The 14803-nt window shown below is 25.7% G+C and overlaps 1 protein-coding gene across 1 annotated transcript; it reads right to left on the reverse strand.

The window, feature by feature from the left end:
* Positions 1-2044: 2044 nt before the first annotated feature.
* LOC130944863 (naringenin 8-dimethylallyltransferase 2, chloroplastic-like) lies at positions 2045-14529 on the reverse strand. Its single transcript, XM_057873435.1, has 12 exons — positions 14481-14529; positions 11362-11621; positions 11165-11248; positions 10437-10511; positions 10116-10199; positions 8005-8094; positions 3887-3988; positions 3608-3700; positions 3421-3492; positions 2747-2842; positions 2474-2578; positions 2045-2086 (listed from the first exon to the last, which is right to left on the reverse strand). Exons 1-12 carry the CDS (start codon positions 14527-14529, stop codon positions 2045-2047), a joined length of 1152 nt encoding a protein of 383 aa, XP_057729418.1.
* Between the last annotated feature and the right edge of the window lie 274 nt (positions 14530-14803).

Here is a 14803-nt window from a genome sequence, read left to right on the forward strand (position 1 = left end):
TTGGAGATGCTTTATCTTTCCAAATTAATACTTCTTACCAACCACTTTAACAATGAATGAGTCATTCTATGGCAAAGCTTTAAGTGATTAACGTCATTGGTCATGGTTAATTAATCTCCTCTAATCCATATCAAACACCATCATCAATGGTGTTTTAATATGAACGAGGATGAAGCTCACACAATTCACTCTCACTTGATCCTACTTAAAGTGTCACAGACAAGGTCAGATCTTTCAGATAAGTTATTGGTCACCATGACTAACGAGATTTTATGTTACTTATCCCAATTAGCCCAGATAAGTTATTGGTTCAGGTGATGTATTCTCAAGGTGCAGCTCAATACTATCCGGGTCAGGACTCGCAAGAGCTCATGTAGAATAAGGGGTCATACTCTTGTTCCACCCCAGATTCGTTAGATAAAGAATGATATTACATCATAGAATGGAATCAAACATATATTAAAGGAGAAAAGTAATAATATTAATCCATAGGACAAGCAGAGCTCCTAACCTTAACCTAGGAGGTTTAGTTACTCATAATTTACAGAGAAAACTTAGATGTCTGATAGTAAAATTTTTTTATAAACCTAAGTGATCTCCTCATTAAATAGGAAATGCTCACCCTAAAAGATGTTAATTTTGAATTAAAAAGTACAAAAATAAGATTGCATAAGTTAAGGAGTGCTAAAATCCACTTTGGTATGACTAAGATGAATTTTTTAAAAAAAAAATTAAGAAAATAAACAAAGAAGATTCGAAAATTTGAAGAAATACAATTAAAAGAAAACTTATTAAAAAGTACTTGATCTAAATAGTAAGACAACCGGTAGTTTGTCAATCTCGAACAATCCCCGACAACGGCGCCAAAAACTTGGTACACGAAATTGAACTCGCACAACTTCACCGGCAAGTACACCGGGTCGCTCTAAGTAATACCTCAGGTGAGTGAGGGTCGATCCCATAAAGATTGTTGGATTGAGCAAGCAGTGGTTATCCTGCAAATCTTAGTCAGGCGAATAGAAAGATAGTGATTGTTCATAATTGCCGAAAAAAATTCAAAAAAAATTAACAGCACTAAATAGCGGCGATTTGTGTCTATCGCAAAACAACAAAGAACTCCTGCTTGAAATATCACGACGATTTAAAACCGTTGTCAAACAATGCAACATAAAATATTTGATCAGCGGTAGTTATACTAGCGATTTCTAAAAATTGCTGCAAAAATTAATCACGGTGCACTAAAGGACGTCGGTTGAAAAACCGTTGGAGATTGGTTTTGCAGCAAAAATAAACCATTGCAAACCGCAAAATAAACCACTACTATTTGACACTTCTATTGTAGCGCAATCATGGCCAAGAAAAAGAGATTCAACCTCAATAAGTCGTATGAAATCAGCTTTAATCATGACGGAGAATATAACAAATAGAAGCAAGAGAATCTACAATGTGATTATATATAGCTGAAGTTATTCTTCACTTAAGCCTTGAGATATAGCTCAAGTTATTCTTCACTTAACCAATATAACCAATCAGTTTTAGTTATTCTTCACTTAAGTTTTGAGATATAGGTTAATGTGATCATTAGTAAAAAAGGGTATAACCAATAGAAGCAAGAGACTACAACTTTTTGAATATTTTTAAGATATTCAGAGGCGGATAAACATCCTTTCATTATGTTCGTGAGCATAGCTTTAAGCTGTTGAATGTAGATCTTGGAGGTTTCTGAGAAATGATTTTGAAATTTTTCCCAAACTTGATAAACAAACTCGCAACCAACATCTTGTTTTTGAGAAATCCTTTCATTATATTGTTGTATATAAATATGTGAAAAAACGACGTAAAATAAATCAAAAATAAATTTTAGACTCTAAAGTAACAACTCAATTTATGACAATCTATACGCCACCAAAAAATAGAGCAGCAATATCATCAAAAACTCCCATAAAAAAAAAAAAAAAAACCCTTATTAGTAGACTTTAAATATAGATCTCTCAAGACAAAGGTTATTGCACCATCTATTATGCAACAATTCCTTATAACATCTTCATCTCACAAAAATCATAAGAATATTTTCCGTATAAATAAGCTGCAAAAAGAAAAATTATCAAATTAATTAGCAACAACATAAATCACTAATAACTTGTTGTATGCATATACATTCACAACATTCACTAATATTTTCCAATGTTAAAGTATGCTTAGAAGATAAATAGCATCCTCCAACAATTAATTAAATTATAGGTTTGCTTTTCTTTGTAAAAATTCATTTGTCAAATGGATTCAATCCTAGGTAGTTGTTGTAGAAATTAAACTCACGAATTTCCCATTTTTGTTTTTGATTTCTTAACGCAAAAGAAATAAGACCTATTTGATTTAAATATCAACTATTTGTACAAAACTCATGACGAAATAAATTTGTTCACCTTGAAAACCAATTCCTCATATAATTTCATTGTGTAGCATTGTTTATTACCTTAAAGATAACCATATAAAAGGCTTGCAATGAATCTTTGCTTGATAAATCTACTAGAGTAGCGCGATACCAGACGAATAAAGCCATGATAGCATGAGAAAAAACCTAACAAATTGAACGATATATTAAAGTAAAATCATTAATTAGTAAAATAGTCAAATAATAATTAACTTCAGTAACTTTTTTTTTGGACTACTAATTCAACTAGAAATTAAAATAATCTGTTTAGAATTTGAAATTCAATAGAATAAAATTAAAACTATTATATATTACCACAAAAATTTTGCTCCAAGAAAAAGGAGAAGATGCTCCAATCATAATAGCAACTCCATAAGCCATTTCCAGAAGAAAAACACAAAACCAGAATACCTAACAAAAAATTAAAGAATAAACGTAAGCATAAGATAATAGCACAACTTAGTAATATATATATATATATATATATATATATATATATATATATATATATATACTAAGAGAGGTTGAACTCTAGACTCTCATTTCATTCAAAGAGGGAGACAGTATCATTTAAGTTTCAGTTTAATGGCAATTAATAATATGGTGAGTTTTATGGTGTTTAAATTGTCTAACTTACTTTTAAAAGTAAAAAAAAATGTTTAAAGCAAAAAATAAAATACTTAAAATTTATTAAATATTATTTATTTATCTTTTTTGGTAAATTAGACACAATTTCAAAGATATTATAGCATTCACCTAATAATATATATATCAAGTTACGTTAAGAGAAGCTCGAATTTTAGACTTTTCATTTAGAGAGGGAGACAATATTTAAATTTTAACTTATTAGCAATTACTAATGATATTTATTTTTTGGTTAAGTTATATTGGAAAAGACTACTTAAACTTAAAAAAAAAAACATATACAGTTTGAGCTATAATTTATGGGCACCTAGTAATTATCATATTAACATAAGAGAATAAAATACCTTCTTAGGACCTAAACGTACTGCCAAAGTTTGGAGACCTGCCATTTTGTCTCCTTCGATATCAGGTATATCCTATTTAATTAATTTCATAAAATAATGTTATTACGTAAAGTGACTAAATACCTTGCATTATCCAATAGCTAGTGTATAAATAAAATGTTTATTTTGAGATCCTAAAAAATTTTACCTTTGCCAACATTATAATGCCATAGAAAATGCCCATGACTGCAGTAGCAAAAACTAGTGATCTTGGAAAGATAGCTTTCTTCTTGAGCATAGTCTAAATTATGCATGCTATACATTAGACTTCCATGAAATTAAAGCTTAGTAAGAATCAAAATAGTTTATCATGTATTCGAGTATAGTACAATCTAAATTAAAGTTGCTATTATTTACATAAAATTTAAAGCATAAACATCTACAATATTATATGTTTCTAAGGAGTAATGTTTTAGTACGATAATACCTTCATGTGAAAAAAGGGACCAAAATTAAATGATATCAGCATAGAAAATACATTAGCCATCACTGAAAGTATTGTAGATTTCTTCCATCTCAATAAAGGTAACTGCGAAGTAAAAAAAAAAAAAAAATAAACGATATTAATTATAGAAAGTATAAACAATGTAATTGTATACCTATATAATATACATCTATACTATATATATATAATAAGAATATAAGAAGAGTTAATGTCTAATTTTCTTTTTAAAAATATCTTTATTTATTATATATAATTTATGAAAAAAAATTTGTTATTTCCATAACTTAAAACCCAAGATCTCTTAATTAAATTATAAATAACTCATAATCTCAATTAATTCTATTTTTATTATTTTAGCACATTTTAATATATAAAAAAGTGGATCAATAGCTACATTGCCAATTGATACACCAATATATATAAAGAGTGAGTCATTGTCTTCAAACTTTATAACATATTTGTTTGACCAAAGTCTCATCCTAATACAAAAACATTAAGAAAGTTATTATAACATAAACTTGTGACATTCTTTTATTTAAATTTGTTGCATGCCAACGCAAATTAAATAACAAGTATATACTTTAATTTCTGTTGCATAATTCTCTCTCTTAATCCCACTTAGATATAAGTCTTTTCTTCAAAGAAGAAATTTGAATAAAGTAAACATTAATATTATGATGACATGAGTTCTAAATATGCATAAATAATTATTCAAGTTTAACCAACCTCTCTCTAAAATATTGCATAATAAATTTTGTCTCCCCGACTCATTGTGGTTTATCTTTGAATTTTCTACTTTTGTTTTCACCATTCTTTATTTTTATAATTTTATGAAGAAAAATATAAACGCAGAAATAAAAATAGAAAGTATTTTTTTAACTTTTACTTTTTTTTATAACAAAATTCTAAAAGTAAAAGAAAATAAGAATAAACTACCATTTGTATCCATGAATTTTGCGAATGCTGACAAAAGTACCCATCAAACAAGAAAATTAATGTTATACCCATGAAAGATGGGTTCCGTATGACAATAATATCTAAACCCTGATTTTTTGTTGACTTTTTAATAAAAATTTTAAATTATCTTTTTAGCTTTTTCAAATTTCAAACATTCACCACCCTCACCCTTTGTCTTCCTCTGCTATTGTCAACCACCAAAAAATTAAAAAGATTAAAAACTGTAGATTATTAATTATCTGAGGTTATTATTCAAATATTATGAATTTGTAGATCTAGTGCAGAAAAAGAAAAAGAAGTTTAAAATTAACAAAAAAAACCATACATTTTGGTTTTTTAGTGTCATTGTAGGAACAAGAAGGGCAAAACCAAGAGCCTTTGAAAACGAAAGGAAGGATAGGTTGGAGACAGAAGATGTGATAGTCTCGGTCGTATTTGTTGCAGAGAAGAAACTTTGCTGGAAACTCACCGAAGGAGCAGCACTTGCCGATGATGTCGTCGTCGAAGGTGGGCTTGGGAGTGTGATCCTTCTTCACCCTGCATTCTCCTGGCCATGTCTTCGATCATACTCGACATGTTCAAAAGCTCATCCTCATCAATGTACTCCGCCACCATCATCTCTCCTTGTTCTCCAATACTCAAAGTGAAACAAGATCATTCAACAATAACGTTACTATCACCACAACCTTTTAGAGGGTTCTGCGGTGGCCTCGGAAGCCTAGCCTGAGCAGCGGCGGCGGCTGCGGTGCAAATTCCACCAAATGGCATGAAGATACTCTAACAGCACCCCTTTTTTCTACAGATCGACGGTGCTGAGCAGTGTTTGGAGTCACCGTTGGGAAGAGACCGTGGCCACCGGCTTCTTGTTGGCTCTGGTTGCTGAATTCTGCTACTTATTGCTTTGGAATAAGAGGAACAACAATATTCAGGTTGAAGAGGTTGAAAAAAGTGTACTTTCTGAGTGTTGCTGTTGCATCCGAAGAAGAAAGAAACAACAAGGGTAATGATGTTAAAGTTGATTTGGATTTAGATTTGGAGAACAAACTAGGATTGAAATAAAGAGAGATTGAGGTTGAGGATAAAGGTTGGAGGAAGATATCAGGTGCTAGGGTCTTGACGGAATGATGACTGACGGTGGCAAAGGAAGACGAAGGATGAGGGTTGTGAAATTTGGAATTTTGGGAAGAAGATAGAAAGGGATAATTTAGGAATTTCATTAAAAAGTCAACAAAAAATCAGGGTTTGGGTATTATTATCGCACGGAATCCATCTTTCATGGGTACAACGTTAATTTTCTTGTTTGATGGGTACTTTTGTCAGCGTTCACAAAATTTATGAATACAAATGGTAGTTTATTCAAGAAAATAATTTCTTAAATCAAATGGACTCAAAAATTTTTACTAGATGATTAATATCGTTAATTTTTTACTTTCTATAATAGAATCTTTTAATATAAAACAGAAAATATAAAACAGAATATTTTTATATTTAAAAATAAAAAATTCTGTTGCCATTTAAAGTATTATGTATTAAAGTATTATCATTTAAAATATTTATTTATATACTAGGATATTCTGTATTTATTAGAGTCCATCAATACTCTTCTTTTATATTAATCTTTGATTTTTATTTAATAAAATTTAATGATCTATATAAATGTGGCACATCTAATAAGTATATAATTATTGTGTTCATTTTAGACATATCCATTTATAAGGCAATTAAATGAGCGAGTAGACGAGTTTGAGCTAACTCGTTAAAATTTGCCAGCCAAAATTAGAAAAATGAGTTAGCTCAAATTTTAAACTAGTAAAAAAAATGTTAATCCAACTTGGTTTGTTCAAATATGAATGAGTTAGATGAGTTTATTCGTTGACTCATTTTTTTTTAAAAAAAATACTTCATATTTTTAGTAATTTTTTTTATTTGATATCTATAAAAATAAAAAAAAACAAAAATATTTAATAATTAAAAAAATTAATTAAAAATAGTAATAATTTATCTTATTTAATATTTATTAATTATTATGATAATTAATAAATATTAAATAAAATAAATTATATCTATTTTTTTTTTGTCTTTCTAATATTACCGTAAAAAAAAAAATCATACATTAATATATTTTTAGAATAAATTATCTAAAATCTAAAAAATTGGTTAACAAGAAAAAAGATTTTGTGTCCTAAAAGAGACTTTATACACTAAAAAACAGGAATCAGATAAGTCAACTCGTACCCACTCATTACAAACCCGTTTACAAACTGAATTAAATTGACCTTCTTTTATGAGTTATGATTTGACCCCTACTTTTATATGAGTTATGATTTAATGATTTTACTAACTCGATTCTCCTTTTTTTATCACTCCTATCACTCCTACTTTTAGACGAATTTTTACAACCTCTGAACTATATCTTACCATCCCATGCTTAATCTATTTTTCTTATTATCTTCAAATAAATAAAAATAAAAATAATTGAAACAAGAAGTTGGGGAAAATGATGTGACATTTTTTAACTAGTGACTAATTAAAAAAGAAATGTCAAACGAATCTTGAATTGGTAGACACCTATTTATAACCAAAGAAACCTATTTCAAGTTGAATAATTTGTAGAAGAATTATATGATGTCAAGTTTCATACCACTAATCACTTTAACGGTTATTTAATTTGTTAGTACAATAAAAATAGCTATTAATATATTTATTGATAATTAGATATTAGTCATCTTATATTTTATTATTAAAAAATTTTAACTGCAATCATATAATTATTAATAAAGACTTTTTTAACGACCACAAAAACATATAATTGTTATTATAACATATAATAATAACAATAAATATATAATTGCTATAAAAACAAAAGTTAAGCAAGATATATAATGATTATTACATTATTTGTTACTAAAAATTTATCACTAAAAATAATTTTTACTGTAGTATATATACTTTAAAGATTTTTTATTTAAATTAAAAAATCTTTCAATATATATTCATCAGGCAACATAATATTTTAAGAGATCAAAATGCATGTAAAAAGAGCTGACATCCACAGAATAAGCAGTAATTAGAGAAAAAAAACTGTAAAAGAGATACTAATATGCATTTATTTCTACAGAAAATAATATTAAAAAATAACTCACATCAACTGAATAAGCCGACATTAAAAAAAAGCTTCCAAAAAGAGCCCAAAGCAATGGCTTTGATCCTATGATCCATCCAACTCCAAAGCTCTGTACAAAAACACATATTAACGTTGAAGAAATTAAAGGACACCTAAGAAATGAAAAATAAACGACTACAACCAACTCTATTTGGCAACTACTGTTTTTTTATGGATGAGAACATAAGTCTTGTGATATTCGTGTAATAAGACTTGAACATGCGTGTGTATATACAAGTAAAGTATTGTTTTTATTCTTAATGTTGGATAAGTTTTAAAATTGTTTCTAATGCTTAAATCGTTCTATTTAAGTCTTTATCATTTTAAAATTATCTATGTTATTGTGTCGTTAGTGATCTGTTAATAGAATTGATGGTAGAATAACATTGAGACAATTTTAAAATATTAAGAACTTAAATAGGTGGAAAACGATGAAAATAAAATGATATATTAATTTTAGAAAAATTACCAAATAAAGTAAAATGAAAATGAATCTTAATGGAATAACTTGCATTATAAATTCAATATTCTTACTCATGTTTCAAAAATGATTGGTAGACAAACTTTCGGAAAAAAAAAAGAGCATGATAATGATACAATAAACTATAAATTATACGTTTTTGTCTCTAACGCTGCATTTGTTTACAGTCCAGGACACTAAGACAGGGATATAGAGATATAAAATCATGTTTGACAAATGAGATATTGACAGAGACATTGTATTCAGAGACATTGCATTAATGTATTTAATTTTGTATCTATTCTAACAAGAAAGATACAGAGACACTAACAATAGACATAATTTATTTTTTATTTTTTTATATTCTTATTAATTTTTTATAATTATATTTTTTATTATATTTTTCTTCCTAAATTTTTAAATAAAAAAATGAGAATAAATTAGACTTTCATAATTTGTTCTAATTTATTACTAAATAAAATATAAGAATATTAATTTTTGTGTCTCTGTCTTTTGTATCTTATTTTTAGTGTCTTGTCTTATTCTTAGAACTAAACACAGCCTAATATATCAAACTTCTTTAATATTTAATTTAGTTAATTTTATTTTTAAGTTTAAAATAAATTTTAATGTTATCCTTCACTAATATTAATTTTTTTACGATAGGTAGTTATTAAATTTATTTCTTTAATTTTACTGTTAATAGAAAATAAATTTATTTAAAATGAAAGTAATGTAATCAAGAGTAAAATAAAAAATTAAATTAATTTAAAATAAAAATAATGTGATTAAAAATAATTTATTTAAATATAATTAAATAATTATCTACCATAAAAAATTGATATTATTAAAAGATAAAATTAAAATTTATTTCAAAATTAAAAAATAAAATTTAATCAAATTAAACATTAAAAAAAATTTGTTATAATAGAGATAAAAATGGTATAATTTATACTTTATTATATATTATATATGTACCATGCTTTATTTTTATTTTTTGTTTTTTTTTTAAATTTATCTATTAACCATTCCACAAGCATTACATAATAAGTAAAACTCTTTAAGAATAAAATTAAAAAAAAATAAATTTACTTCGAATGAAATTAATGTGATTAAGAATACTTCACTTAGATGTGATTAAAAAATAATCATAAAAAAATTAATATTATTAAAAGATAAAACTAAAATTTATTTTAAAATTAAAAATAAAGTTTATTTAAATTAAATATTAAAAAAATTTGGTACGTTAGCGATAAAAAGGTATAATTTATATTTCATTATATATGACTCATGCTCTTTTTTTCCTTTTCAGAAAATTATCTACTAATTATTCTACAAGCATTCTATGATTTATAAAAATTTTAAATTTTTAATACAATTCATTTTATTAAAATTTATTTTTATTTTTTTTGATATGGTAATTCTTTTAAGAGTAATATATTATTTTTATTTTTAATATTTTTGTCTTATTTAAATCTTTAATATTTTAAAATTGTTCTAATGTTATCTTATTATCAACTCTGATAATAAATCACTAATGATAAAACAATATTAAAATAATTTTAAAATATTAAAATATTAAAAATTTAAATAAGACGATTTAAACGGTGCGTACGTATTGGAGATAATACCGTAAGTAAAAATGATGTCACAAGTATAACTCCATTTCTGAAGGAATAAACTCCTGATGCCAAAGGAAGGTATGGCTTGTTAATCTACAATAAAAAAGGGAATGTAGTATAGGTAATTAAAAAATATGACAAATCTTAAGTATATTTCTGGGTATATTATCTCATGCTAAAACAAATTGATGAAGGTAACTTTTTTACATGGCTACAAATATAATAAATAATGAAGGCAACATATTTAACTTTTATATACTTTTTATAAAGAAAAATTATATGATCCTAATGGAGCCAAGATATTTAATACTAGTAATTATAAGTTCATACCTTGTCTATTTCAAGATCCGCTAATTGATTTACTCCAACAATGTACATATGCATGAAGAAGAAAGCTGCTACATACTTAAAACAAAAAGAAGAATAAAAACCACAATATTAGTAAAACACTTTAAAAGGTATAACTATCACTATAATAAAACAGCGCATCGACAGTGGTTATTTTGGGGGATTGCGGTGGTTATAACCGCCACTAGAATCAGCTTTTGGCAGTGAGTAAAACGCGGCCAAGTCAACCGTCGGCACAGCAGCAACAACAATTTTAAAGAACTGTTGGAATAACTACCTCCAAAATCACTCGGTTAATATTTGCATAAATTATTCTTTTAGGAAAAGAAAACTAGAACAGATGATTTTAAAAATTAGTTAATATTATTAAAAATATTTTGATATAAAATAAATAGTATTTATGTAAATAAAGATTTGAATATTATATATATACCAAATTAAAAATATTGATGAATAAATATTTAGAAACCTTTAAAATTACAAATAGGACATCTATTCTATGGATATAGACTATTTAAGAGAAAATAAAAAAGTATATGCTAAGTACAAATTCAAAAAATAAGGGGAAAAAGAAATCAAAAGTGGCTTCTATCTAGTCAAAAAGAAATATTGATGTGTTAAGAATGATTTAACCAAAAAAAATGATGGAGTAATTAATAAATTAGTAAATTGCTTTTCCATTTGTATACATATTATTGGTGTTTAATCACCTGCAAAAAGCCATTGAAAAATGTTGGAGATAATTCTGATAAATTATCGACGGCAAGAAGTGATGATGAAAATGAACCCACTATCTGAAAGGAGAAAAAATAAACAATATTTTTAAAAGATGCAACAGCATATAGTAATTATTATTTTGTTCAAAGGCTTAATTTCTTAATTTAGTGAAGAAAAGAACGAAATTAACCATGGCAATGAATGCGTAGAATCTGCTAAACTTGCGGAAAGCATCTAAAGCATGAATGATGGAGTTGAAGATGGTTTGTGAATGTGGTTCAGCTTCATGTGATTGTGTCACATTCATGAGGTACTTCTTTTCATCATGTTTTTCACATGTTGTAATTGTAGATCCTCTTTCAAATATGCTTCTGGAATTGTGCTTCCAATTATATTCTTTTGAGAATTCGAGACTCTTACTAGGCAATGAAGCTCTTGTTACATAACAACCTGAATAATCAAATTAATATCTTAGTAGGGGCAGACATTAAAAATTCAAATATCAGCATTATTTATTTATTGAGTTTTTAATTTAGGATGCATGTTGCTGCGTGGAAATCTTTTAAGAAAAACTTATTTATTCAACTATCTTGTGTTATACGGAAAAAAATTATAAAAATATATATTCAGTATTTATGAAAAATTTAATTAAAATATTGCATAATTAATTATTTATTTAATTTAATTGAGATAAATATCAAATTATTTCATATTTTGTTTGATCGTATTAACTATAATTAATCAAATACATTAATTATTTAATTTGACCGCAATAAATAAATTAATTTGTTTTAATTTCTTTAATTTTTTTGCCTTATGAATATTGATTAATGATTTTTAAAAGTATTATAATTTTTATATGACATATTTATAATATTTATTTATTTAACTTGCTTTAATGAGTCAAATAATTATAATTAATATATTATAGTAATTATTTAATTTAATTAGTTCCAATATATATTATTTGATTCAATTTATTATCACATTAATTAATATTTGAGTCGTTGTTTACCAAAAATATTTCTTCGTTTTTTTTAATCTTAGATATTTGATTTTAAATTTCATATTTTTATTCATTGTTTATATTTTTTATTTTAATATCAAATCTAATATTTCTATTAATATTTTCTTGCAATTTATTGTCTAAGGTAAAAAGAAAAATATTTAAATTATAGTTTAGGGTTTAAATATTTATATTAATATTTCCTTGCAATCTTTCTTATTAATATTTCAATTAATTAAGATTTCAATTTAAATCCTAAAATATATAATTTAAATATTTCAGGGTTTAAATTGAAATTTTAAAAAATATTAAATCTAATATTTGATGAGGACAAATTGAAAGAAAACTATTTTTGAATTTTTACATTAATTTTGCAATTTAATACTATCAAACAATCTTAAATAATCCTATAAAAGTATTTTAGTGTTTTTAAAAGTAATTCTAAAAATATATGTTTGTCAAAATATTTAGAAAGTTACTTTAGTGATCAAAAGAATATTTTAGTTTTTCAAGAATGAATTAGAAGGCTATTTTAGTATATCAAATTATATAATTTTAACTTTAAATAAGACATATGTGGGGCCAAATTAAAAGAAAAATAATTTTTGAGGTTTATAATTAGAATTTTTCCAATTTTAAAATGACTCCGCAGAAGTTAACAACATCTAAGAAGAGTCTGTGTTACCTCTCAAATATAGGATTATAGAGAAACCACCTCTTTAAAATACTAAAATGAGATAAGTTTTTCATTTCGTTCATTTCTTACTCACTTACATTACTATTAATTGTTACTAACGTAGTTCGCGTGACACTTAACCATAATATGCTAATAAAAAATTAACAGAATCAACAATTTGGCTCAGGACTCAGGTTAATATTTTTAAAATCTAAAATAAGGCATCGAATCATTTAAAGACAAAATTTATTTATATATATAATATGAGTTTTTATGAATTAATTTGAGTATTAACTCTATAAAAATTCACCAAAGAATAAAAAAAGAATATGATAAATTAAAGTAAAAAACAAAGAAACTAATATAAAAAGTAAATTTTGTGGTGGCTATGATTGTGATAATTATAATGGTTATGAAACTTTGGCAACATTTAAAAATATAGCTAAAATTAAGGTTATATTTTTTATTATTTTGCAACCATGTTTAATTTAATTGCACTTTTTGCTTCTTTTTTTTTTCAAATTAAAAAGTATTGTTTAATGAAAAAAATGTAATATTAATTTTAGTTACATCTTTTAAGCATCATTAAAATTCTATAACTACCGTAATCATAGCTACTATAGAATATACCAATATAAAATTTACCAGAGGAATAGTAATTGTGGGCGTGTTTTTTACTCTCCCAGCAGCTTCTACCTAGTAATAACACAATTTGTTATCAGGAAAACGAAGAGAATTAAAAGAATAATAAAATAAAATAAAATTAGAAGAAAAGAAAATAAAATAAAAATTTTAAAATATAACAAACACTGTGTTGTATTATTTTATGTGGGTGGATTTTTTTACCTATATAACTTATTGAATCAACTTAATTTAATTGGACTTTATCGCCAAAAAATTTCTACAAAAGCAACATTAAAAAAAAAAAAGAAGAAGAAGAAGGTACCTTTAGCAAGAGTGTTATTTTGATATTGTGGGTTCCGAAAATATAGTTATTAGGTTGGATATTGGAGAATTATTTGTTTTTGATATTGGAGCGGTAATGACGTTTTTTTGAAATGTGGATTATTGGGATGTTATTCTCAAACGTGGAATTATTTAATTAGAGAAGTAAAGATTGGATTGTTCGATTTATTAGAGGTATAGAAATTAGACTGGTCGATTTGTAGATGTACAAAAATCGGATCATCCGATTTATAGAGGTACAGAAATCGAACCGTCCGATTTATGTTAAGAAGTTTAAAAAATTTGAGGCACAGAAATCGGACTATCTGATTTATATACTTTTCACAATCTTAAAAGTTACAAAAAAATTACAATATCGGATACAAAAAGAAAAAGAGGTGTACGGTGTAGTTTACTTTACCAGGTTTTGCTATTATATATACCCACATTATTTTTATTAATCTTTTGCAATATTCAATTGGCTTATTGAAGTTATTACATTGGGAGCATTATCTCTTTTATGTGTAGTAATCATTCTGATCCAAAGAAAAACCAAACCTTTTTTATATCTATATAAAACATGGGTTATATATATATATATATATATATATATATAGTGACCAAAATATATATGTATAAAATAATAAAAGAAAAATAATGAGAAAGATGAAAGAAAAAATACCGGTGGTGATGGAAGAAGGAAATGATGACCCTAGAAGCCTCAAAGCCATTGATCTAAGTATCCAATAGAAGCAAAATTCTCAGCAAACAAGACAAAAGCGAAAAGGAAGAATAATTCTCTTTGTACAATCTTAGCGAGAAATGCCAAACTATTTAAAGAACGTAACGACACTGATAAAGACACTATCTACTATCTAGTGACTTCGCTGTTGCACACAGAATTATAAATCCATTAATTAATTAGATAGTCAAACACCTGAATTATTAAATTGTACCAAAAAAGTATATGTCTAATATTATAGCATCACTAATATTCAATTTATA

The sequence above is a fragment of the Arachis stenosperma genome, chromosome 8 (assembly GCF_014773155.1).
Source record: "Arachis stenosperma cultivar V10309 chromosome 8, arast.V10309.gnm1.PFL2, whole genome shotgun sequence".
NCBI lineage: Eukaryota > Viridiplantae > Streptophyta > Magnoliopsida > Fabales > Fabaceae > Arachis > Arachis stenosperma.

Bases quoted from the DNA above. Each gene is read 5' to 3' on its own strand.
- LOC130944863 (XM_057873435.1), bottom strand. From the start codon at position 14,529: ATGGCTTTGAGGCTTCTAGGGTCATCATTTCCTTCTTCCATCACCACC. The intron at 11,249-11,361 runs GTTAATTTCGTT...TTCTCCTTTCAG, and splicing joins TCTACGCATTCATTGCCATG to ATAGTGGGTTCATTTTCATC. The intron at 2,579-2,746 runs GTAATATATAAT...TCAATTTGTTAG, and splicing joins CTTGGAGCAAAATTTTTGTG to GTTTTTTCTCATGCTATCAT.